At 45.9% G+C, this 23854-nt stretch overlaps 1 protein-coding gene across 1 annotated transcript; it reads right to left on the minus strand.

Moving 5' to 3' along the window:
- Positions 1–1772: 1772 nt before the first annotated feature.
- On the minus strand, positions 1773–23565 carry DNASE1L3 (deoxyribonuclease 1 like 3). The gene is made up of 8 exons (XM_047097262.1): positions 23382–23565; positions 15626–15714; positions 11860–11967; positions 11161–11273; positions 8336–8448; positions 5540–5697; positions 2270–2366; positions 1773–1967 (listed from the first exon to the last, which is right to left on the minus strand). The coding sequence occupies exons 1-8, from the start codon at positions 23520–23522 to the stop codon at positions 1854–1856; spliced, it is 933 nt and encodes a 310-aa protein (XP_046953218.1). The 5' UTR covers positions 23523–23565; the 3' UTR covers positions 1773–1853.
- Positions 23566–23854: the final 289 nt, after the last annotated feature.

Raw genomic sequence — 23854 nt, forward strand, 5'->3', positions numbered from 1 at the left:
TAAGCAGGGCCAGGAGAGTGAGTTTAAGATCTGGTTTCTCAGTAACTAATGAAAGAAAAGTCTTATCCTCAGGTCTTCTGGGAGCCTCTCAAAAATGCAGGCTTTTGGGCCCCACCCCAGACCTTCTGAGACAGCCTCTGGGGGCCTAGAGCCTAGGCATCAGCATGGCGACAGCTCCCCTGGGATTCTGGGACACACCAGTTTCGAACCCTCTGGATAAAGCCAAAGCTGAAAGGTTGTGTACCACCAAGGTGTGCCTTCCTTCCCCTAAAAGGCACAAGAGTTCCTTGCCCCAGTCAGGCCAGGTGACCCAGCAGGTGCCCGTGGCTCCAGTAAGCTGCTCCAATGCAGAGACAGAAGGATGTCCTGTCACAAAGGAGGTCACAGGGTGGGAAGGACCAGCCGGGGCAGTGGACAGGACAGTGGTTGGTCTGGTCCACCTTCCCCTGCCTCCCCCACCGAGCACAGGGCTCTTGTCCCAGCCATGCCGCTGGCCTCTGGAATGAAAGGATCATCATCTCCTCCAGAGTAAGCTCATTTGGGAATTGCCTGCTTGACCATTTGGGACCTTGGAAATTGGATGTCTTCCTGGGTCAGTGAGCCCTGCTCACAAGAGGAGGTGACAGGAACTTTATAACCTTACCACCTTCCCCCCCCATTCCAACGAAATTTGGGGGAAAATCGTTTTCCCATGTAAGCAGAACACTTTTGATTTAATTCCGTCAGTCAGATGCAATCAAATTTCAAAACTCAGGCTTATGGTCTCTTTTTCTTATATCAAAAGTCACATCGTCTCTGATATATTAAGGAAAATCAGCGAGAAGTAGGACCATGCATAATATACTCTATGTTTCAAGATTACATATGGTGCTTATTTATGCATAGAGTCTCTTGGAAGGATGCATAAACTGGTAAGAATGGTTGCTTCTGAGACAGGAAATGAGTGGGTGAGGTCCCGGGGCAGCATTTCTTGTCTCTGCTTATTCTTTGGTACTGCTCGTATATTTAGCCTTGTTCAGGTACCACTTGAACAAAAGAAGCAATGTAAGGGAAAGCGAAGTGAAACAAACAAGAATGGTCACCATGGATACAGGCAAAATGGTGCTGGCAGGACTCCTCTGTAACTCTTTGGTTGCAGAATGATAACAAAACCCTGAGCCTCTGCCAGCCAACTGGCCTACTCAAAGCCCAGGAGGAGGGAGGCTTGGGGCCATGCAGGGAAGGGGCAGTCCTGCTGGACACAGAGTGCAAGATGGGATGAAGGTGAGGCTGACGTGTTACGCCAGAAAATACAGACCCTTGTGGGCATCCAAAAACTCTGGGCTCTCTCCAGATGGTGGTGGGAGCCCCCGCAGGGTATTGAAGCAGGGCTGGGAATGCAAGTGGGCTGTGGTCAGAATGGAATTTCAAAGGATGGCACTGGTGGTTACTGGGCTTGCTGAGTTGGAGGACAATTTGGAGGCAGGGAGGCCAGGTGGGATGGCCTTCATTCTTCATCTCCGTGAGACACGATCACCATCCTGACCTCGAACGGGAGGGGACAGATTCCTCAAACAGATAATTGCCCAAATCCTAGGGTACAGTTGGGGCCTTGGCCTTTCTCAGGACGTGAAGCCTGTCCTTTTGGACTGCAAAATCCCCCAGTTTCCTTTTAGGTAAGTCAGGGGAGGAAGGAGCCCAAGAAGGGTAAGAGAAGACTGTCCTCCCAATTTGACTCAAGTCAGATTAAATTCAAGTTGAAAAATGAAAGCAGTTGGACCAGACTTGTTTCCTGAGTGCAGGCAGAAGTTCATACCTGTGAAAGCTGTTTTATTTAGAAGCAAGAAATGGTTAATAAAATGGCATTCTTGTATCTAGGAGTGACGGGTCTTTTTCTTCCTTGGAGAGATAGATTTTTTGTTGGTGGCGAAGACCCTGGAAGACTGTAGTTTAAATTCAACTGGAAAGTGGTCGCTGACATCCAAGGCCTATAAAGAGAAAAAGGAGATAAATTTGGGGATTGGGAGACTCTCATTTTAGTGCTGAACAAATTCAGGGTCAAAGTGGGAAGACAAAAGGCCTAAAGCCACCCAACAGAACACACACTGGTGAGCATCATCCCTGGACCAGCTCAATCAGAAATTGAGACAGGTCTTCAAGTCACAGAATCATGGGCTTTGAGACTCAAGGTCCAATGGCCCAGTATTGTGTCTCCAGTGGTGGCCTCAAAGGGTGACACCAACTCATCTTCCCAGGACAGTGGCACAGAAAGACAAGATGGCAGCTGTACCTCCTCTTTGGTCAACCCATAAGCTTTCTGGAAGTCAAAGGTTCTGTTTGATCCGTGAACAACAAAGCTGATGATCTCTTGTCCTCGAAGCACGATCCTGGAGAAGGGGAGGGAAGACAGTCACATTAATCCACCTGGTTGATTTCTGAGACCAACCAAATTTCCTGTTTGACGTCTGGAATGGACCGAGCAGCCTGGCTGTTCCGAGTGATGTTCAAAGTGCAGACCTGGTGACCCTTAGGACAATGCCTCAGACTGGGAAATGGGACCAAGCCCTGCCGTGGCCCCATGGGCTCCAAAACAGTGTTTCCCTGTGTGGGCAGTTAGCCCCGATGGTGGAGGAGAAGATTATAAATGATACGTGGACACCACACCACGTACCGATGACTTGCATAGTGAGAATATTTCTCCCTTCACAGTTATTTTTCACTTTTCTTGATTTGATTATAGAGAAAGGTACTGGCTTATCTTTAATAACCCCCTAAGCTCCCATTTTGACCAAGACTGAGCAGGCTGGAATCACCAAGCATTCTGCAAGCGAGAGAACTAAGGCAGAATTTAACATGGTTTGATTTTCACAGGGCTTATTTTTAGCTATTTTCAATTTACGACAGAGGATATTGTTTCTCACCTTAACATGAAATTTCCTTTAAAAATTAATTTATTTCATTAGAAATGAATGGACTTAAAGACAAATACAGACAAAAACCATAGTATGGTTGCTTTGCAGTGATAACAAACACCGGGAACACGGTAGCTAAATGAGTCTGGGAAACATGGACTCTAATGTATCCCAGGTGGAGTGATGACTTGGGGTCTGCATGGCTCCTGACTGAACAAGGACAAGGTGAGTCGAACTGCCAGTTCATGCCTCTCCACCAAGCTTTCCCTGTTTCCGACCTGTGATTTGGTTTCCTGTGTTTGCTACCATACCACCGGGGTTAACTTTGAATTCAGTCCCCAAGTGAACTCTTCACCTTCGGCTGGAGGTTTCTTAGAGCCATCCTTCAGACCCAGAGAGTAGAGAGCAACATCGTTAAGACCCCCGTTTCTGACTCCTACATATGTGTGCGGGCCATTGAAGTCTTTCCCGAGGCGTGGCACAGGCCAGCTCTTGACATCTTTTGTGTCCAGCAGCAGAGCACAGCTCATGGGAGGTGTTCAATAAATATCTGAACACGGAACGAAGACTGGAATTGAGACCATTTCATTTTACTCTCCTTGTTAGAAATTTATATACCTTTTTAAAAAACCCTAAAAGATATATGCTTGTACGGAAAACATAGAAAATTCAGAGCAGCAAAATGAGAAATTAAAAAAAAAAGAGCACATGTAATCCTGCCATCCTTTGGCATATATGTGTATAAAACTGAGGTTCTTTCAGTAAACATCTTTTTTTAACCTGTTCCCCCACCCCACCCAATCTTACGTGAACATCTCTCCCTGTGATTCACTGTTCTCTGCTTCATTATTTTCAATCACCTCCCTCTTGTTGGTCAGGGGTGCAGAAGGTTCTTGACCTGCCCACGGTCAATGCACAACTGCATGTGAGTAGGCAGGTGGGTGAACAGGCTGGCGGGTGAGTGGCCTACTCCAACCAGCTTTGTTGGCAACTGGTCAAAGTGAGAGAGAGGAGGCAGGCACCTGCGAGCTTGGCCTCTTGTAACCCTCCTGCCTTGATTCCGCTTTCCCCAGTGCTAGGGCTGTTTCCACTCTTGAGAGCTGGAGCAGTGACTTCTGCAAAGGACACACCAGCCCTGAAAGCTCCGAGAGGAACAAAGGAGGTCATGGATGGAAATGAAAGCCAGACCTCAAAACTAGAGAAGTGAGAACAGCTGTCTTCTGGCAGAAGCCGTCTCCTGCTTCCTCGGAGGCAGGCTGAGCTCTGGGAACTGCGGTCACAGCGGATTTCCCAGCCTGCGGTCTCTGCTGTGGGTGGGGAGATCATGAACATGCACACAATTCAAGTGCCTTCCCCACCTCTCAGTTTAAGAAACAAAAGTGAGAGCTGATTGAAATTCCCCAGGGAGATGTTACAACTGTGAGAGAATGTTATCATTTACTTTTTTTTTTTTTTCATTCAATCTCTACACCCAGTATGGGGCTTGAACTCACACCCTGGGATCAAGAGCCGCGTGCTCTACTCACTGAGCCAACTGGGAGCCCGGAGAATGCTATTATTTACAGGTATGTGTTTGCATTTAGGAATATGTAACAAAAGTTTTTTTTTAATTTCTTTTTTAACATTTTATTTATTTTTGAGAGACTGAACACAAGCAGGGGAGGGGCAGAGAAAAAACAGAGACAGAATCTGAAGCAGGCTCCAGGCTCCGAGCTGTTAGTACAGAGCCTGATGCGGGGCTCGAACCCACAAACTGTGAGATCATGACCTGAACCCACGAACCTGTGAGATCATGACCTGAACCAAAGTCAGAGGGTTAACTGACTGAGCCACCCAGGCACCCCTGTAGCAAAAGTTTTAAAAAAGTAAGTACCCTGGGTGCCTGGGTGACTCAGTCGGTTAAGCCTCTGACTTTGACTCATGATCTCACAGTTCATAAGTTTGAGCCCCGCTCCAGGTGAGCCCTGCTTCTCTCTCTCTCTCTCTCCCTCTCCCTCTCTCACTTGTACCCTCTCTCTCAAAAAAACAAACAACAAAAAAAGTAAATACCCTTTTACTTACTCGTCTCATTTTTAGTTTTACCCTGAGCAATTCATAAATATATGCACAAAGTACATGTATAGAATGTTCACTCCAGCAGTGCTTCTACCAGGAAACTCTTGGTAATAACCTAAGCCCAATGACAGGGGATTTGAGTGAATGCATTGTGGTATGTCTTTGTGATGAAATAATTAACAGCCGGTGAATGTATGGAACGCTTACCATATGCCAGGCATTGTGTGAGAAGACATATACTACTTCATCTAATCCTCATTGCGGCTCCATGAATGAGGCATGACTACAATCTCCATTTTACAGATGAGGAAGCAAAGACACAGACATATGCACAGATACATGAAATGGTAGAGGCAGGATTTGAATCCAGACCTGACACCAAAGCCTGCACTAGCCACAGTTAAGTTGCAATGCTCAGGGCTCCCGGACACGGACATGCAGTTTGCACACTGCACAAGTACCCAATGGCCGGGCCTGAAGTCTAATTGACTCAGCGCTGCAAGCCAGGTTCTTCCTCCGCCCAGAGCAAGGCACCTTTCCTGATGCATACCAAGCACTGGATGGGCTGGCTGGAGTCAGCAGGTGCCTCCTACCTGTCATATGCACAGTTGGTGCTCTCCTTGACTGTGGTGTCCTCTTGGTCCCCTATCAGCCAAACAAACCCAGGGTCAGTCCTCAAGCGGATGTTCTTCCAGGCCTTCTTGGGCACATAGCTACAGCCGGCGTTGAAGTCACCCATGAAAATGAAATTCTGAAAGATATTATTTGGAACTGTCACCTTGTATGTATTATTGCCAATGCTTTTGCTCAGAACTGCTAGCAATGGCCCCACCTCCCATACTCATCAAACAACAGGGTCTGTTATGGCTAAATTGTGCCCTCCCCCCACCCCTACAAATTCGTATGTTGAAGTCCTAACACACGATACCTTAGAATGTGACTGTATCTGGAGAAAGGCCTTCAAAGAGGTGACTAAGGTAAAATGAGGTTATAGGGGTGGCCCCTAATCCAATATGGCCGGTGTCCTCATAAAAAGAGATTGGGACACAGAGAGACATGGACGGAAGACCGTGGACAGAAGCCTCAGGAGAAACCAACCCTGTTAACACCTTGACCTTAGACATCCAGCTTCTAGGGCTGTGAGGGTATACATTTCTGTTGTTTAAGTCACCCAGTCTTTGGCTGCACTTGGCAAAGTAATATAAGGTCTTTTTCTTTCTTTTTTTTTTTTTTTTTTTAGAGTTTAAAACTGAGTCACAGTTTTGATGAGTATTTGTCAGGGGAGAACGTACAAGGGAAGGTGTTCTCAATGGGAAGGAGGATGTTTGCTGTGGCCTTTCCCTCCTGTTCTTAGTCACTGTGTCCCTCTAATTCAGCTTGCGGAGTTAGGTGGGGATCAAAGAATCCAGCTCATTTATCTCCCTCAAATCTCTCTGGCTCAAACTACTGTAGAGGATAAACATATGGATGTATCAACGCCTTTTGTTTCCGAGCAGGACAGATGAATTTGGGTGGCTAATTTGACACCTTTGGCACCCTGCTTTTCTGTCCTATTGTTTGGAAGTTGGGAACTCACTCCTGTGGAAATTCTGTCTACTGAGGAAGTAGGAAGAGCCTGAAAGGAAGGAGGTGACAGAGTGAGTTGTCCACCCCTGCCCCGAGGCCACCAGCAGCACCTCCTGCCTTAGAAGTGTTTTCCCTTCAGAGCTCTTGGAACAGAATTTTAGTATTCCTCAATCCAGAGGAAGCATCAGATTTCCTTGCTGGCGCTGTTGTTTGGGGCTGTTGCTGACTTTAGAGTTTTCTTCAAAAACATTTTATTTTGACCTCAGAGACCATGGTTTTCCCTGAGATTGATGGGCACGGCCGAGGTCAGAATGTCATCCTTAACCCGAGTGACCACCAGCTCCTATTGTTATAGGCATGATTTGCTGAGCATGTACCGCCTGTCAGGCCAAGCATTAAATGTTTCATAAAGTTTAAATTAAATCTCACAATAAACACTAGAAGGTAGAAGGGAAACAGGATAGAGGGATAAAGTGACCAGTTCTAGGCCACTCAACTTATGGGCTCAAGTGGTAAAGTCAAGAATTAAATCCTGATCTGTCTCACTGAAGGACCCTCAGCACAAGACGGCCCTCTTGTTCACTCTTGTGCCACCGATGTCTCCCTAGTGCCTGACATGTAATGGATGCTCAGTAAATTCTTGTTGTGTGAATGAATGAATTCAGAATTTTAGGAATGAATGAGTCTTTCTCTTGTCTTGCTTTTTACAAATAAGCAATGAATTACACACTGGTGCTCTCCATGTCCTAGCTCTGTGTCCACACTTTCCTTGACTCATTTTGCAGTTTGAACAGTGGAACTGAGGAGGGGGGAAGGGGAGGTCACTGGAGTCACATCCCAAAAGGAGGAAAGAGGAATGAGGAAGAGCCCTCTGGAACACTTCCATATTTGCCAAGAGCTTTCACAGGCCCTCATAGCCACAGCGGGTGACATCCCCATTTTCCAGATGAGGCCTAGACGGATGGTGGATGTATTCCCTTTCTGTGAGAATAGCACCCCTTGATTATTTGGGAAACTACTTTCCTCCTTCACCCCAGTCTGTGAGATTGGGCTGAAGCTCACACTGATTTAACAAATCAGAGCTTCTTAACCAGAGCTGATCGCAGTGGTTGGTTCAGGGATGGATGAATGACCCAATCAGGGCCAATGGGACCCAATCCTGAGAAACTTATTATATTGTGACACAGAAAATCTGTCTCAGACCACTGGGTCTGGAAGCTGCTGGTGGCCATCTTCCCTTCCCAAGGGTGGAGCCCACCCAGAGGAAAGGAAGGCAAAGAGATGGAAAGAAACAGACAAGCCAAGCCCTGATTACCTTGTCTGAGCCCTGGATCCAGCTATGCCTGAACTACTTCTGGACATTTTAGTCACATAAACCAATAAATTGCTCTTCCTTTCATGAACCAATTTGAGAGTCATCACCTGCAGTGAAGGACTCTTGATCCCTCTGTGTCTCACTGTTCTCATTGCAGAGTGAGAATGAGAAAGGTAGTTACTTCATGGGGTTATTGGGAGGATTAAATCAACCTGTGCATTTTCAGCCTCAGTGTGGCCTGGCAATAGCTATTCACCCAGTGATTTGGGGCAGCCATTATTAGGGGAACAGTGTACGAATTGCTGAGACCCACGTGGACAGTACCCAGGCAAATTTAGCAAGAAGGGTATTTAAGGCAGAGGTAAGGCCTAAAATGAGGCTCTAAAATAGTGGGGGTCTGCACAGGTCCTGCCCCACCCCCCACCCTCCTGGGGAGTCCCTCATCCCTCCCCAGAACCACATTCTGCCTCTGCTAGACAGGAATTCAACAGACACAGAGGTTCATCACCTCCGCCTTCCAGCGATGTTTCATATCCGTGTAGACATCAGCCAGCTCATCAATCTCTTTAACGGAGGTCTCAGGGGTGGTGTGCAGGGGGACAATCACGAAGTCCTTGACAACTGAGGAACAGGAAAGAGGCGGAGGTCACACACTTCCCTGAACGGAGGAAGGTTCCATGAACACTGCTGAAGGGAAACAGACTGTCCCCCTAGAAGGCCCAGCCTGCATTGTCTGGGTCCCCTCATTTCTAGAGGGTCCAGCCGGTGGCTGAGATGTGACTGTTCTTAGGACGATTAGGCCGGCATTTTCAGTACATGAAAGCCTCTTTTCTCCCACTCACCTGCAGAGCTAAGAGAAAGCCAGTAGACAGTACTGCTTGCTGGTATTGTGGGTGTTTTTATTTTCTCATTTTTTGAAAAATTATATTCTCTACTTTTTAAAAACTAATAAGTCAAGGCTGTTTGGCTTTTGTACTAAAGAAAAAAGTTTTTTCTAATTAAAAAAAAAAAGGAGGCTTGTTAGTTTATGCTTCTTTTGTAATCAAGAAAAAAAAAAAACCCAAACATTATTTAAAAAAGAAAGTGGTCTTTTGTGAAATATCTGAAAACCTCCCCCCACCGGGAGGGACAGAGGGAGCCTTGGAACTGAGCCTCGCCCACCTGGCAATGGAGCTGTTGTGCTCTGAATGCCTCTTCCCCTGGCTTTCCCTTGTCCTGTGCCTGGGTCCCCAGGCCTACTCGGGAGCTAGGGGCTGTTGGGAATCACTGCTCAGGTCACACAATGGAAAGTCAGGACCCAGAGCCTGCAGCCTGTCTCCAGGACCCTGCACTTACCCACCAGCCTTATTTCTCACTCTTCTCAGGCCTCCGCTCCACCCCCCATCCTCTCTCTGGTCTCCCTACACATCCCAACTCCTTTCCACCTCTGAGCTTACTGGCACCTCCCCTCAGAATGGCCCTTTCCCCAGTCTTCTGTGACTGGCTTCTTCAGGTCACAACCCAATGTCACCTAAATTGGGTTGGTCCCTCACCCCACTATGGAATGCACCCTGCTTGTATTTCCTTCATGCCCTGAGATTACTTGCTGTGCTTCTGAGTTTGGCCCAGTGGAACCTGAGTTCTGTCTTGCTCACCCTCTTGGCTCCAGCACCTAGCACAGCACCTGGCACATGGGAGATGCTCAAAACTGTTGATTGAATACATGAATGAATGAATGAATGAATGAGTAAATGAATAAAAGGGAAAAAAGATAGATGAATGGCTAACTCTATCTTTAATCTCAAATACAGGGGACATAATGTTTCCTTGTACAAGATAGAAAATTCCAAACAGGAGGGCGCCTGGGTGGCTCAGTCGGTTAAGCGTCCAACTCTTGGTCTCAGCTCAGGCCATGATCTCATGGTTTGTGAGTTCAAGCCCTGCGTTGGGCTCTGCGCTGCCAGCACAGAGCAGAGCCTGCTTGGGATTCTGTCTCTAGATCTCTCTGCCTTCCCCATCCATGCCCCTCCCCCTCACTCTCTCAAAATAAATAAATTAAAAAAAATTCTAAACAGGGCATGGCTGAAGTGCCATCCTAGGGGAGGAGAGATAGAGAAGGGTGAAAAGGTGGAGGCCCAAGACAAACAGGTTTGTTTAGCAATGTTTAGCTGTGTGTAGCTGAAGACTCTCTCAGAGAAGAAATAATCACTTGGGGCGGGGGGGGGGGGGGGGCAGGGTGCTCTCCAAACACTGCTCTGGTCAGCTAAGTGTGAATTGTGTGCACGATGAAGCTATTACACATGCTCTCTGACGTGCATTTCTGTCCTAAATAGCCCCCAGATCCTTCTCTTCTTCTACTGGAAATTCCTCCACCTTTCTTCCATGTTGGTTTTCCTGAAGTACTAATTAGCCAGGGTGGGAATAGTTAACTTCATCGTTCAGGGTGTTTATATTTGTGTAGTATAAATTTGGGGGTACATGCTCACATACATTTATTTATTTGGTCATTATCTGTCTTGCCTACTACAACATAACTTCACTAGGGCAGGGGCTTTGTCTGTCTTGGTCAGTGCCTGGAACAGACCATAGCACATAGTAGGTACTGAAAAGATATTGGATTCTATATAGCTTCAATCTGCAAATCAAATTAATTCTTGACTTTCCATTTCAAGATGCACTGTGGTTAAGAGTATGTGCTCCCAAGATAGTGGCTTGGGTTACAGCCCTGTTCATTCATGTCAGGAGCTGCTGGGTGACCTTGGACAAGTGACTCCACCTATTTGAACCTTGGCTTCTTCAAATGTAAAAGTGGAGACAATCCTAGGTCTTAATCTGCAGGGTGTTGCAAAGTTGCAGGAACCTGGCACTAATCAGGGATCAATACTTGTTAGTGGCTTATATAAGTGTAGTTGTTGTCAAAGTTAAGGGAGCAATCATTTGGATTTCCCCTCTATACCCAGTCCTTGGAGGACTTTGCCATGTCATTACTAGAGGCAGAGGGAGACTTTAGCTTGGGGTTCATTTCTGCTGGCCACCACTGCGATTTTTCAGAATGAAGCTATACTTGACTGCAACTGAAGAATTGCAGTAAATAATTTCCATCAGCCTAACTGCTCCAACAAGAGTGGAGTTACCACTGACTTCAGGTGCATTCTAAGGGAGGAGGTCTTGGCATTCTGAGAAGCCAGGCTGCATCCCTAACACTCAAGTATCAGACGTTCTCAATGGCCATCTCAAGTCTGATGCCTCCCTAACAATGCTGCGTAAACCCTGGGACCCCAGCTCACATCTGGGGCTATTGTCCATTCATGGGATCACAGGGAGGTTATTCACTACTGGCGCCTTGGGTCTCACCGGTGTAGGGTGACTGGAACCAGACCACAAAGGGTTCCCTGGAAAATACATCTGTGTCTCCAGCCTGATAGTCATGGTAGAGGTAGCGTTTCTTCACAGACAGTAGCTTTTCCCTAGGGGAGAAAAAATAAGAAGCACTTCCAGCTGAGTCAGTTGATGTCTTCATTCAAGAAGCAGAGACATGGCTTCATTAGCCCCCCAGGCAGGCTCTTGCCCTGCAAGGGATCTTTCGCCCGAGAACAAGGCTCCATCTACTCTTCTCCATGGCCACCCTTTGAAAGCTGGAGATCTGAGCAGTACCACTTATCTGGGGCACCCACAAGTTAATGTTCAGACTTAGAACAAATTACTGTAGGAAGAAGACAAAACTCTGAAGTTTCAGAGACAGCCATGCTGGGCAACTCAGGTTTCCATCCCTGGGCCAGGACTTGATGAGGGAGGATAAAGAACTCCTGACCCTCCTGACCAGGCAGTCACTGACTCAACCAACAAATTAGGTGTTAGGAAGCTGCTTGTACTCTTTAGTTTGAAGAGGTAATGCTTTGCTTCAGAGTCAATTTGACAGCAATTATTTTGATCAATATTGAGAACTGGTTAGAGGTCAACATTTGGTTTTGAAGAAAAGATAAGCATTTTGATTCAATTCACAGTCATCATTTATAAGTGAACCACATTCCAGGAAGCATAGGCTATACTCACTTGTAGAGAAAGGCATACTGCTCTTTATATGTGTTTCTTCCAAGGCGAGAGCTAATCACATAGTTGTACATTATGCCTTTTCTTGAATTTCTTGAATTTCTTGAATTTCTAAAATGCAGAGATTTTACATTATGCATCTTAAAAAATAAACATCCCCCTATTGCATGTTCCCCTAGCTTCACTCTGTATCCGTATCACTAATGGCATCATGGAGAAGGGTTACCGTTCATCATAACCTTGGGGTCTAATAAGAAGGGCCACCATTGACTGGGAATGTGACATCTTCCAGGATCTTGACAGCCATTAACTCTTACCCTTAGAAGATGGGTACTGTTGTTACCCACCTTGTATAGTTTGCAGGTGCAGAGCTGGAATTTGAACTCAGATCCTACATACTCCAAATCCACACCCTTTGCCCTGCGCCTGTGGGACATTATTGAGACCATAGAAGCTTCAGGCCAGAATCTGCTCCATATCTCACTCTGGCTCATGGCTGGGGCTGACCTCATACTTCCTGGTGGAGGAAACCTTATCAGGTCACCCTGTCCATGCACTACTGCTGAACATTTATCATATACAGAATTCCTAGTAACGTTTTCATTGGACATTCACTCCTGCTCTGAAAACCCTCAAGCATTTTCTCACAAGTCCTAGAACTATGATTTCAGACCAGCTATTGTTTATGTTCTGGGGGCTGGCGATACTGATGTGAAGTCCCATTACCTCTATCCCTCATTTATACCAGGGAAACTTGACTTTCCATGTGTTTGCCAAACCTGCTGATAACTCACCCTGGGCAGCGCCTGGCACGGTCTAACCCATTTGCCCACAGAAAGATCTAGGGCATGTCTAAGCTATAGCATATTCTCAGGTTTAGTAGCAGAAGGAGCATTTAGGGCCCAACGTAGGCCCTACAGAAATTCCTAGGACTTTAGGTACATATTCTTTTTTTTTTTTTAAGTTTATCTATCTTAAGAGAGAGAGAAAGAGAGAGAGAATCCTAAGCAGGCTCCTCAGTGTCAGTGCAGAGCCCAACTCGGGGCTTGATCCCACGAACCATGAGATCATGACCTGAACCGAAATCAAGAGTCAGACGTTTCACCAACTGAACCATCAAGGTGCCACTAGATACATATTCTAAGGCAGGTCTGGCTACTGGGGCCTGAGGAATGTGGACGTTGGATTCCACTGGGCTTCCAGTTTGGGAAAGTTGGCCTTGTTCTGAATCTAGCCTGCCAAATTTTGGGTTGGCAAAATGCTTGCCGTGACTCAGCTGTGAGGTGACTAAGGCTCCTGTTGGCTTACGGGGGATAAGGGGACAAACAGGCCTGCTTCTGCCTGGAATCAGTGGCATGGTCTAGGGGGCCTGGGACAACTGAGGCCAGTTGGGGTGGGAAGACTCAATCCAGGCTGGCTGTGGGGAGGGGCATAGAGCCCCTGTCCCCTCGTACTTCTGAAAACTGACCAGAGTCCCTCTAAGGAAAGCTCAGGAGGTTCAGAATAGAGCACCAGCTTTGGAGTCAGAAATGACCCAGGTTCGAAGGTAAGCTCCACGATTTACTGGCTGGGTGAACTTGGGCAAGTCCCTTCTCTCTGTTCCTCAGTTCCCTCAGCTATAAGGGAAACAGTAATAGTACCCACCCCACAAAGCTGTTGTGGGAGTGAATGAAATAGCACACGTAAATTGATTAACTGGATGCCTGGCAGGTAGTTAGGGCACCGATGGCAGCTGTTACATGCGGCCCTCGGGACCATCATTTGCCATCATAATTTGCTTCCTTTTACTAGTAATAGACACCACCAGCCCTGACTGGTCACTGCTACAGACCAGGCACAGCCCAACCACTTATATGCAGGATTTAATCAGCACCACATTCCGGGAAGATGGGTTCCATTACCAGTCCCATTTTATACACAGGGAAAATGAGGTGCAAAGAGGGTGAGTAACTTGCCAAAAGTCATAGCAGAGTCAAAATCCAAACACAAGTGGTCTGAGTTGAGTGTAGGCGCCTGACCCTTGCACTAAACTCCCTTTTCCATCATCAAAGATCAGATCTGGAAAGAGAAGAGCTGCTGAGGCTGAATGGAGAAGCTCAGCCCAACTCCATATTTCCAGATGAGAAAATGAGCCCCGGAGAAGGGGGAACCAGCCCAGGGGACCCTCTGTGTGAAGGAGAGTGTCCAAGATTTCCTCCCAGGCTGAATGACGCTGATTGACCATTCATTTATTTAAAAAAAAATAATAATAACAGGGGCGCCTGGGTGGCTCAGTTGGTTAAGTGTCCAACTTCGGTTCAAGTCATGATCTCACAGTTCGTAGGTTCGAGCCCCATGTCAGGCTCTGTGCTAACAGCTCAGAGCCTGGAGCCTGCTTCGGATTCTGTGTCTCCCTCTCTCTCTGCCCCTGCCCTGCTTGCACTCTGTCTCTGTCTCTCAAAAAGTGAATAAACATTAAAAAAATATTAAAAAAAAATAAAAATTTTAAGTTTATTTATTTATTTTGGGAGAGAGAGAGAGTTCACAGGAGGGGCAGAGAGAGAGGGAGAGAGACAGAGACTCCCAAGCAGGCTTTGCACTGTGACAGTGTGGAACCCAATGCAGGGCTGACACTCACAAACCAGGAGATCATGGTCTAAGCCGAAATCAAGAGTCAGTTGCCCAACCAATCGAGCCACCCCGGTGCCCCTTGAATATGCCTTTTTAACTCACATTGGGATGATTTTCAGGTGGGTGGGTTTGCTGATTATTCTTTGAGAAAGAATATAAATCACAAATATAATCCAACGTAATTTAAAAATATTTGAGGACATTATCTTTTGGGGTTTTTTTTTTGAAGTTGTAAAATCAGACTTTTTGTAAGCTATTCAAATCATATAGAAATATATAAAATAGGGGCGCCTGGGTGGCGCAGTCGGTTAAGCGTCCGACTTCAGCCAGGTCACGATCTCGCGGTCCGTGAGTTCGAGCCCCGCGTCAGGCTCTGGGCTTATGGCTCGGAGCCTGGAGCCTGTTTCCGATTCTGTGTCTCCCTCTCTCTGCCCCTCCCCCGTTCATGCTCTGTCTCTCTCTCTGTCCCAAAAATAAATAAATGTTGAAAAAAAATTAAAAAAAAAAAGAAATATATAAAATAAAAAGTAAATATTCTGCATTTCTTCACTGACTGCCTCCACAATGGTCCTCCAATCACACCCACTCCCCTGGCCCAGAAGTAACCACTATTAATGGTTTGGGCACATTCTTCCAGTCTTTCCTCTAGGCTCATGCAAACTCAAACACATGCTTATTCATGTATAGGGTAATGTGATTACTAAAATGGGCTACTCTACCTACGGTTCTGAACCTGCTGTTTTCAATATACTGCAGCCATCTTTCCATGCTGGAATATTTAGCTCTAAGCTATTCTGTAGTGATCATGATTTTTAATGGCTACATCATATTCCAGCCTGCGGGCATACCATAACTTCATATTTGCACTCAACCTTTTTTTTATAACAGTAGTTCTAAGCTCAGCCCCCTGTCTCTTTTGTTTCTCTCTCTGTCCTGGCTCCTCATCTGTTCCCTCTATTTTACTTTATCATATTAAAACTAGCTGGTTGAAAGTTCTCAGGACTTTGGCTAACGGAGTTGAAAGTGTGGCAGTGTTGGTCATGTGACTTGGTAGTCAGGGTGAGTGCTGGCTTTCACCCTTGGTTCAATTCCTGAGGCTTTTCAGGTGTCCTTGCAGTTGACCTTGAGTCTGCAGAGGGTCCAGGAGCCCCGTCTTTACCCATTTAGTCTGTCCATCAGCATGGGACAGATAATGTTGTTGCTGTCCTTGATTTCCATGAGGAGTATGATATCACAGCGTTTGATGACCTGTGAAGACAGAATTCCCAGGTGTTTCAGGCCATTTACTGCAAGTAATAAAATCTTTTATTGGGCACTTACTATTTTTTAGGTATAGGATTGGTGCTTTGTTAAAGTAATGAATTTCATCACTGAAATAAGTGAAGAACTTTGTGAGGCAGGTCGTATTTTGATGTCTATTTTATTTGATTAAAAATTTTATTTTTAGGGGTGCCTGGGTGGCTCAGTCGGTTAAGCATCCAACTTTGGCTCAGGTTGTGATCTCACGGTTCATGAGTTCAAGCCCTGCGTTGGGCTCTGTGCTGACAGCTCGGAGCCTGGAGCCTGCTTCTGATTCTGTGTCTCCCTCTCTCTCTGCCCCTCCCTTGTTCATGTTCTGTCTCTCTCTGTCTCAAAAATAAAATAAAACATTAAAAATAATTTATTTTTAAGTAATCTCTACACCCAACGTGGGGATCGAACTCACCACTGACTGAGCCACCCAGGAGCCCCCCCCCCAACCTTTGAATGTTTATTTCTTTTCAGTTATGTCTGTTTTAAAGATGAGGAGCCTGGGGCTCCAGGAAAGCCGAGTAAACTATCCAAAGTCACTCAGCTAGAAAATGGCCAAGGCAGAATGCAAATCTAGGCAATCTGAATCCAGAGCCTATGATCACTTGTCCTATATCTTGGTTTTTTTTTTTGCTTGAATAATCACCATAATAATAATAATAATAATAATAAATATTTCTTAAGCTCTTAGTACGTGAGAGGTGCCAGTATGGATATGGGTCTCTCCAGTTCACCTGGCAACAAAATCATAATAATAAAAATTACAAGGGCTAACATTTATTGTGAGCCTACCATAAGCCTCACCAACACTGTGAGAGAACTATGATTATTGGCTCACTAACCTCAGGAGAAAACCAGGCTCAGAGTGTTTGAGTGGAAAGTTTGAAGTCACACAGCCAGTATAGATGGTAGAGTCAGGATTTGAATTCGGGTTCTTGTGACTACAAAGCCTACCATGCTGTTAAAACATCAGGGAGAGCTGGGTCCTGCCACCGAGCCAGCTTGCTGATTTAGTCACTGGTCTCTGTCAGACCTTTCTGGAAGGCACTTTAAAGTATGTATCAAAAGTCTTGGAGTGGGGCGCCTGGGTGGCTCAGGCGGTTAAGCGGCCGACTTCGGCTCAGGTCATGATCTCACGGTCCGTGAGTTTGAGCCCCGCATCGGGCTCTGTGCTGACAGCTCAGAGCCTGGAGCCTGTTTCAGATTCTGTGTCTCCCTCTCGCTGACCCTCCCCTGTTCATGCTCTGTCTCTCTCTGTCTCAAAAATAAATAAAACGCTAAAAAAAATAAAAAAATAAAAGGAAATAAAAGGTCTTGGAGTATGTACTTACTCTTTGGCCTAGTTTTCCCCCTTTGAGGAAGGTCTTCTATTATAAAGAAATATCTACTACTTCTCTGCACCTCAGTTTCTTCATCTATAAATTGGAATGATGACAGTTATTCCCTCACAAGGTTGCTGGAGGATTAAATGGGTACTTAGAATAGTGCTAGGCGTTTGGAGCCACACACGAAATTATTATTGCTATTATTATTACTTGTACAGATCAAAGAGGAAGAGGCATTGCAATAGCACAGCAAAAACTTGGAAACAACCTAAGTATCCCCAAATAGAAAAGCATTAAATGAAAGATGTTGTAAACATGGCATAGGACATTATGTAGCATTAAAAGTCATGTTTTGAAAGAATATTAACAACATGTGAAGTACTTCCAATATAAAAGCAAAATACAAAACTGGTGATATAGGGCAGTCTCCATGCTGCAAAACAGATGCAGTTTTTAATTTTTTTTTTTAACATTTATTTATTTTTGAGAGACAGAGAGAGACACAGTGTGAACAGGGGAGGGGCAGAGAGAGAGGGAGACACAGAATCCGAAGCCGGCTCACAGCTGACAGCTGTGAACACATGTTCAAGCCCACAAACCATGAGATCATGACCTGAGCTGAAGTTGGACGCTTAACCAACTGAGCCACCCAGGCACCCCCAGATGCAGTTTTATGTATTTATTTTTGCATAGAAAAATGCCCACAAAATGCCCTAAATGCCAATAGCTCTTATCTTCAAGTGGTAGGGTAACAGCTGATGTTTTTTTTTCTTCTTTATATGCTTCTATATGTTCAAAGTAGTCCATAATTACCATTTTTAACTGAATAAAATTAAGTTAGAAATTAAAATTTTTTAACTTAAAAAATTATACCTTTCTAATTTTAAAAAATTAAAGTGTTATTAAAAAAAGGAAACTGCGGGGCGCCTGGGTGGCTCAGTCGGTTAAGCGTCCGACTTCAGCTCAGGTCACGATCTCGCGGTCCGTGAGTTCAAGCCCCGCGTGGGGCTCTGGGCTGATGGCTCGGAGCCTGGAGCCTGTTTCCGATTCTGTGTCTCCCTCTCTCTCTGCCCCTCCCCCGTTCATGCTCTGTCTCTCTCTGTCTCAAAAATAAATAAACTTAAAAAAAATATTATTTAAAAAAAGGAAACTGCTTGAGGAAAAAGTAATTATGGGAGAGGAGATGATGGCCAATATTTATTAAGATATGACAGATGAGGGGCGCCTGGGTGGCTCAGTCAGTTAGTGTCTGACTCTTGATTTCAGCTCAGGTCATGATCTCACAGCTCATGGGACTGAGCCCTGCTTCAAGCTCCACACCGAGCTACTCCACACCAAGCATGGAGCCTGCTTGGGATTCTCTTTCTCTGCCCCGCCCCCCAAGGGCCCCCTCGCGCATGCTCTCTATCCCTCTCTCTCTGCCCCATCCCTGCACCCGCACTCTCTCTTTCTCAAAAAAAAAAAAAAAAAAAAGTAACAGGTGAGAGTCTATTTAACATAAGTTAAATAAATTGTCTTACATAAAGTGCCTCATGTGGTGCCTGGCTTTATAAGTGTTAGTTCTTGTCATCAACTCATTAAATTTTTATAATAGTCCTTGGATGTTGGCCGTCTTGTTATCCCCATAGTATAATTGAGGACTCTGCCTCAGTGCAGTTAAGTAATGCGAACACCCTGTGAATGTGAATAATGGGATCATCCACTGCGGAGCCCTGCTTGACCACTATGCTCAACAACGGAGGAGATCCCCACATCCCCTGATTGCTCCTCCTCGGAGACCAAGGTCCCTTTTGAATGTAACCCGTTGCCGCGGGACAAAAATGGGCCAGAGTTCAGACTCCCTTTCCTGAGCAGAAGGGTTGAGTTTTTATTTTTTCGTTTTGTTTTGTTTTGTTTCTGAGAGAGAGAGAGAGAGCACAAGTGTGTGCTTGAGTGGGGGTGAGGGACAGAGAGAGGGAGAGAGAGAGAATCCCAAGCAGGCTCCATGCCTAGCTTGGAGCCCGATCCCATAACTCTGGGATCATGACCTGAGCTGAAATCAAGAGTGGGATACTCAAACAACTGAGCCACCCAGGCGCCCCTGAAATGTTGAGCTTTTAGATTCCCTGTTTACAACCCTTTTGCCTCAATAACAAACGCTCTGGAGCCCCACATCTCCTTGATCTTGGCTCAGGTTATGATCTCGAGGTTTGTGAGATTGAGCCCCACATCAGATTTTACTGACAGCAGAGAGCCTGCTTGGGATTCTCTCCCTCTCTTTACTCCTCTCTCTCAAGATAAATAAACTTCAAACAATAATTTTGTTATAATTTTCTAATTATAAAAATAATGTTGCTTATTGTAGAAAATTTGGAAAATGTAGAAGACTATAAAAAATCACCTGATGACCTGTAAAGCCACCACTCAGACACTTCTCATGTGATTTCTATACTTATACATATTTACAAAATGGCATCAGAATAACTAGTTCGTTAGTTGAAAATATAGGCATCGAATCAAATGGCCTTGGATTCATGTCTTGACTCTATCGCTCACCAGCTGTGTGATCTTGAGCAAGTCACGAATGTTCCTTGAACCGCCAGATTCCTTATCTGTAAACTGGGACAGTACCCCCCTTATGGGGTTGCCATAGAGATTAAAGGACATGATGGAAATAATACATTCAGTCTAGTCCCTGGCACAGAAAAGACGCTCAGCAAACAGTGGCAATATTTATTACACGGTTTGGGTCTTCTTTTTTTTTTTTTTTTTAAATCTCACATGTCATTGTGAGCATTTTCCTCAGTTTTCAAATCCACCACTGATGCGTGTTTTCTCTGCACCAATTTCAGGCCAGGAAAAATAGATCCCCCCGGGCTCCATCTCCTCAGAATGAGGCTCCAAAGATGAGGGCCCCCAGAAGGCCCTCCCAAACCTGAAACTCAAGATTTTCCTGAGGCTGCTGTTCACAGAGGGAGGGAGTAGGGATTGAGCATGGCCAGTAGTGAGGGGCTCCCAGCAAGTGGTGTGGTGAGTGGGGCTGGGGAGAAGGGAAGGGACACTCTGGAGAACTCTGTGAACACTCTGGGGCCAGAGAAGCCTATTAAACCTTTTTTTGTGCCTCTGAACAGGGAGCAACCAGCATGGTGGGGAAAGAGCCCAGAGAGGGTCAGTTAGGCCTGGGTCCAAGCCCTTGTTCTTTTGCTCACTTGCTCCATGACGCCCAGGACAATGCACTCCTCCTCTCTGAATTCCAGTTGTCTCGTCTACAAAATGCAACCAGCAGGGTTGTGAGGCTGAACTTGGATACTGCATGTTAAGGACATACATACAGTAAGCAATCCTGAAATCATAATTATCATGTGCTGTGGGAGACAATGCCTCCCATGTCCACCATCTTATCCCCAGTGCGTGCCTCAGAGCAGCTGGCACGTGGTCTACCTTCAGCGAGTGTTTGTTGGCTGAACAGACTTCGCTCTTTAAGGACACAAACTGAAGAAGCAGACAGAAGTAGGCAGGGTTTGGCATCTGGAAAACTGCCCATGGTGCCAGCCAGCAAACCCAAGATGATGACAGCAGGCCTCCCTCACTCTCCAACCTCCCTGATGAAGGTCATAATGACAACAGCGTGATGAAACTGGGCTCATCTCTGAAGTGATAAATCCAGTATGGAAGAGAGGAAAACGCACCTCCACGAATATGGTTGGGTCATACGTTTGGACTTGATCCTTCCGCTTAACAGCTATGGAATCCTGGGTAAGTCACTTCTTTCTGAGTCTCTGTTTTCTGGATTACAAAGTGCGGGCAATGCCACCTATGTCATAATAAGAATATAACATTCCTGGGAATACCTAGGTGGTTCAGTCAGTTAAGAATCTGACTTCAGCTCAGGTCATGAGCTCATGGTTCATGGGTTCAAGCCCCACGTTGGGCTCTGTGCTGACAGCTCAGAGCCTGGAGCCTGCTTCAGATTCTGTGTCTCCCTCTGTCTCTGCCCCTCCCCTGATTGTGCTGTCTCTCTCTCAAAAATAAATGAATAAACATAAACATTAAAAAAAAAGGATATAAAATTCCTGGCCTATAGTAGGTACTTAGACATTAGCCCCTGTAAATATTACTTTTCTGAATGCCTGGGTTTGGGTTTTATTGTTTGTGCTCTCAATGGCTCTGGAGGTATTTGGGGATGGCCTCTGATTACAGGATGGTCTTGCAACAATGGGGAAAGTAAGGAGTCCTTGACAAAGCCTTTTCACATGCTTGGTGTTTGGTGTGATGGGCTGTCCATCCGTCAGCCCTGTAGGACACAGCCGCTCAGGGGAGGTGCTGAGTATAAGCCCCCAATAATGGAATCACCAAGGAACAAAAGATAGTCTTTTGTTCTCTTAAGACTCTGATGACATTGCCTGGATAGAATAAGTGAGGAAGGTAATGGGAACACAGTCGGTACCCGGGTTCCACGGGCCCTTGTGTGAGGAAGCAGGGAAAATAGTTTCCTCGTATGTCAAAGTTTCCTGTTGAGCCAGGGAGTCTCGGCTCCCACAGGCTTGGCATGGCTCTTCTGGCTGAACAACAATCTCTGGAAGGCGTTGGGTGCTGTCCAAAGGGCAGGGCCAACCAGGGAGAGGACCATGTAAGTAAGAGCAGAGCATGCCAGTCCTTGCTCTAATCCACTTTGTGTATTAATGCCAACAGTGGCAGCTCTGTGTGAGATCACCTGCCCACTCATGGGCTCTACCTTGATTTCTCTAGGCCAACTGGTGCTACAGGTTGTGTAAGGCCCACTTTCAGAAAACCCCAGGGGCTCATCGAGGAGAAGGGAATTCCCGGGCTTGCTCACACAGCTGCCTGGTGGGATCTGACCCCAGAGCTCCTGGTGTTCCCACCATAGCCTGGTGCCTCCAGGGGTTTCTAAGGTGATAATACCCAGACAGAGCCCTGGGAAAGGTTTCAGCTCCCAGCATCATCCAAAATAAATTAACCTGTAGGGTAAAGAGAGTCAAGCAACTCTAAAGAAATGTGAGCAGCATCTCCAGACCTCCAGACATTGGTCATAATACCCACGGGAAGTCTTTTATATATATATATATATGTGTGTGTGTGTGTGTGCGTGCGCGTATGTGTGTGTATGTATGTATATACATGTATATATGTATATATGCATATATATGTATATATATGTGTGTGTGTATACATATATATGTATGCACGTATATATACATATATATGTACACACATATATATACATATATATGTAAGTTTTTTAATGGTTTATTTATTTATTTTTGGAAGAGAGAGAAAACACAAGCAGGGGAGGGGCAGAGAGAGAGGGAGACACAGAATCCGAAGCAGGCTCCAGGCTCAGTGCAGAGCCTGACAGAGGGCTTGAACCCACAAACCATGAGATCATGACCTGAGCCAAAGTCAGACACTTAACCGACTGAGCCACCCAAGCGCCCTGTGCAAGGGAAGTCTTATCTAAGTGGAGAGAAAGATAAGAATTGATAGTTGGGAAAAGGTTGATGGGGTGGGCAGCGAAGAAGGAAGAAGAGAGGGGTGTAGAGAGAAAGAAAGAAAGAAACAAAGAAAGAAAGAAAGAAAGAAAGAAAGAAAGAAAGGTGGGAGGGAGAAGGAAGGGAAGAAAGAAATAAAGAAAGGAAGGAGAGTAAGAAAGAAAGAAAGAAAGAGAAAGAAAGAAAGAAAAAGAGAAAGAAAGAAAAGAAAAACGAAAAGCAACAAAACAGAATGAAAAAAAAAGAAAGAAAGAAAGAAAGAAAGAAAGAAAGAAAGAAAGAAAGAAAGAAAAGAAGAGAGAAAAGAGCTAGCAAAAAAATCTGTGCTGCATTGATGGGTAAAAAGACCAGGCTGGGCTGGCCTCCCAGCTCCCCTCCACCTACCCACCCACCACCTATAGGAGGTCACTTCACCTTTTGTTGTTCATCTCTTCGTGGGGATAAAAATCCTCCTTTTTAAGGGTGATGAAAGGAAATCACGTATTTGCAGTGCCTGACAGGGGCGTTCAGTAACCGGGAGCCAGATGCTGTTTTAGGGGCTTCACACGTGCCAACTCAAGCATTCCCCAAAACTGTCCTACAGGGAGGTACTGGCATTACCCTCACGTTCAGATGATGACATGAAGCCCAGAGAGGTGATGTGGTTACTGGAATTACTGCTGCCATTATTGTGACAAAATGCCAAGGCGGCTGCTACCTTCACCCCAGCGACTAACTTGAGTGGAACATCTCCTGAGTCTCTTAAAGTCTGAACGCATCAGAGAGGGCACGAGGGGGGTCCGGCGCTCTTTCTGACAGGAAAAGGTCTCACCTTCACGATGACATCCATGGCATTCTTGTTTTCCTTCTTGGCTTCCCCAAAGGACCTCACATTAAAGGAGCAGAGCCTCAGGGCCAGGGCACTGCCGGTGGAAAGGAGGAGAAGCAGGAGGAAGGTGGGAGGCTGAGGCATCCTGATGTTCCTCTGGCTTCAGAGAGAGGGCAGCGGTGTCTGGTGTGCGGGCTCTAGGCCACTGCTTCAGGCTCAGCTGACTTATAAAGCCTGCAGATAACAGGAATTACTGGATTCCTTGTTGCTACTTTCACTTCTCTGAGGAACTGAAGATCATGGGTTTCATTCCCCAAGGAAATGGAGAAAAGGGGCTAGTCTTTGAGGAGCCCCTGTTTTTGTCACTCTGGTGAGGAAATCGGCCTGCGTAATTTGGGCACCATCCTCCGCAAAGTCACTCATATCCCAACCGGGAGCCAGCTGTGACATCTGGTCATCCGTCCTGTGGTGGCATG

This window comes from Lynx rufus, unplaced genomic scaffold (assembly GCF_022079265.1).
Source record: "Lynx rufus isolate CCGP_SWC_20201006 ecotype Redwood Valley unplaced genomic scaffold, mLynRuf1.p SCAF_4, whole genome shotgun sequence".
NCBI classification, from domain to species: domain Eukaryota; kingdom Metazoa; phylum Chordata; class Mammalia; order Carnivora; family Felidae; genus Lynx; species Lynx rufus.

What these genes read in the sequence shown, in the direction of transcription:
- DNASE1L3 (XM_047097262.1), bottom strand. Translation starts at nt 23,522, where the DNA reads ATGCCTCAGCCTCCCACCTTCCTCCTGCTTCTCCTCCTTTCCACCGGC. An exon ending in CAGTATGCCTTTCTCTACAA is followed by an intron (nt 11,274 to 11,859) that starts GTGAGTATAGCC and finishes TTTCTCCCCTAG; the next exon opens with GGAAAAGCTACTGTCTGTGA. An exon ending in AACATCGCTGGAAGGCGGAG is followed by an intron (nt 5,698 to 8,335) that starts GTGATGAACCTC and finishes AATATCTTTCAG; the next exon opens with AATTTCATTTTCATGGGTGA.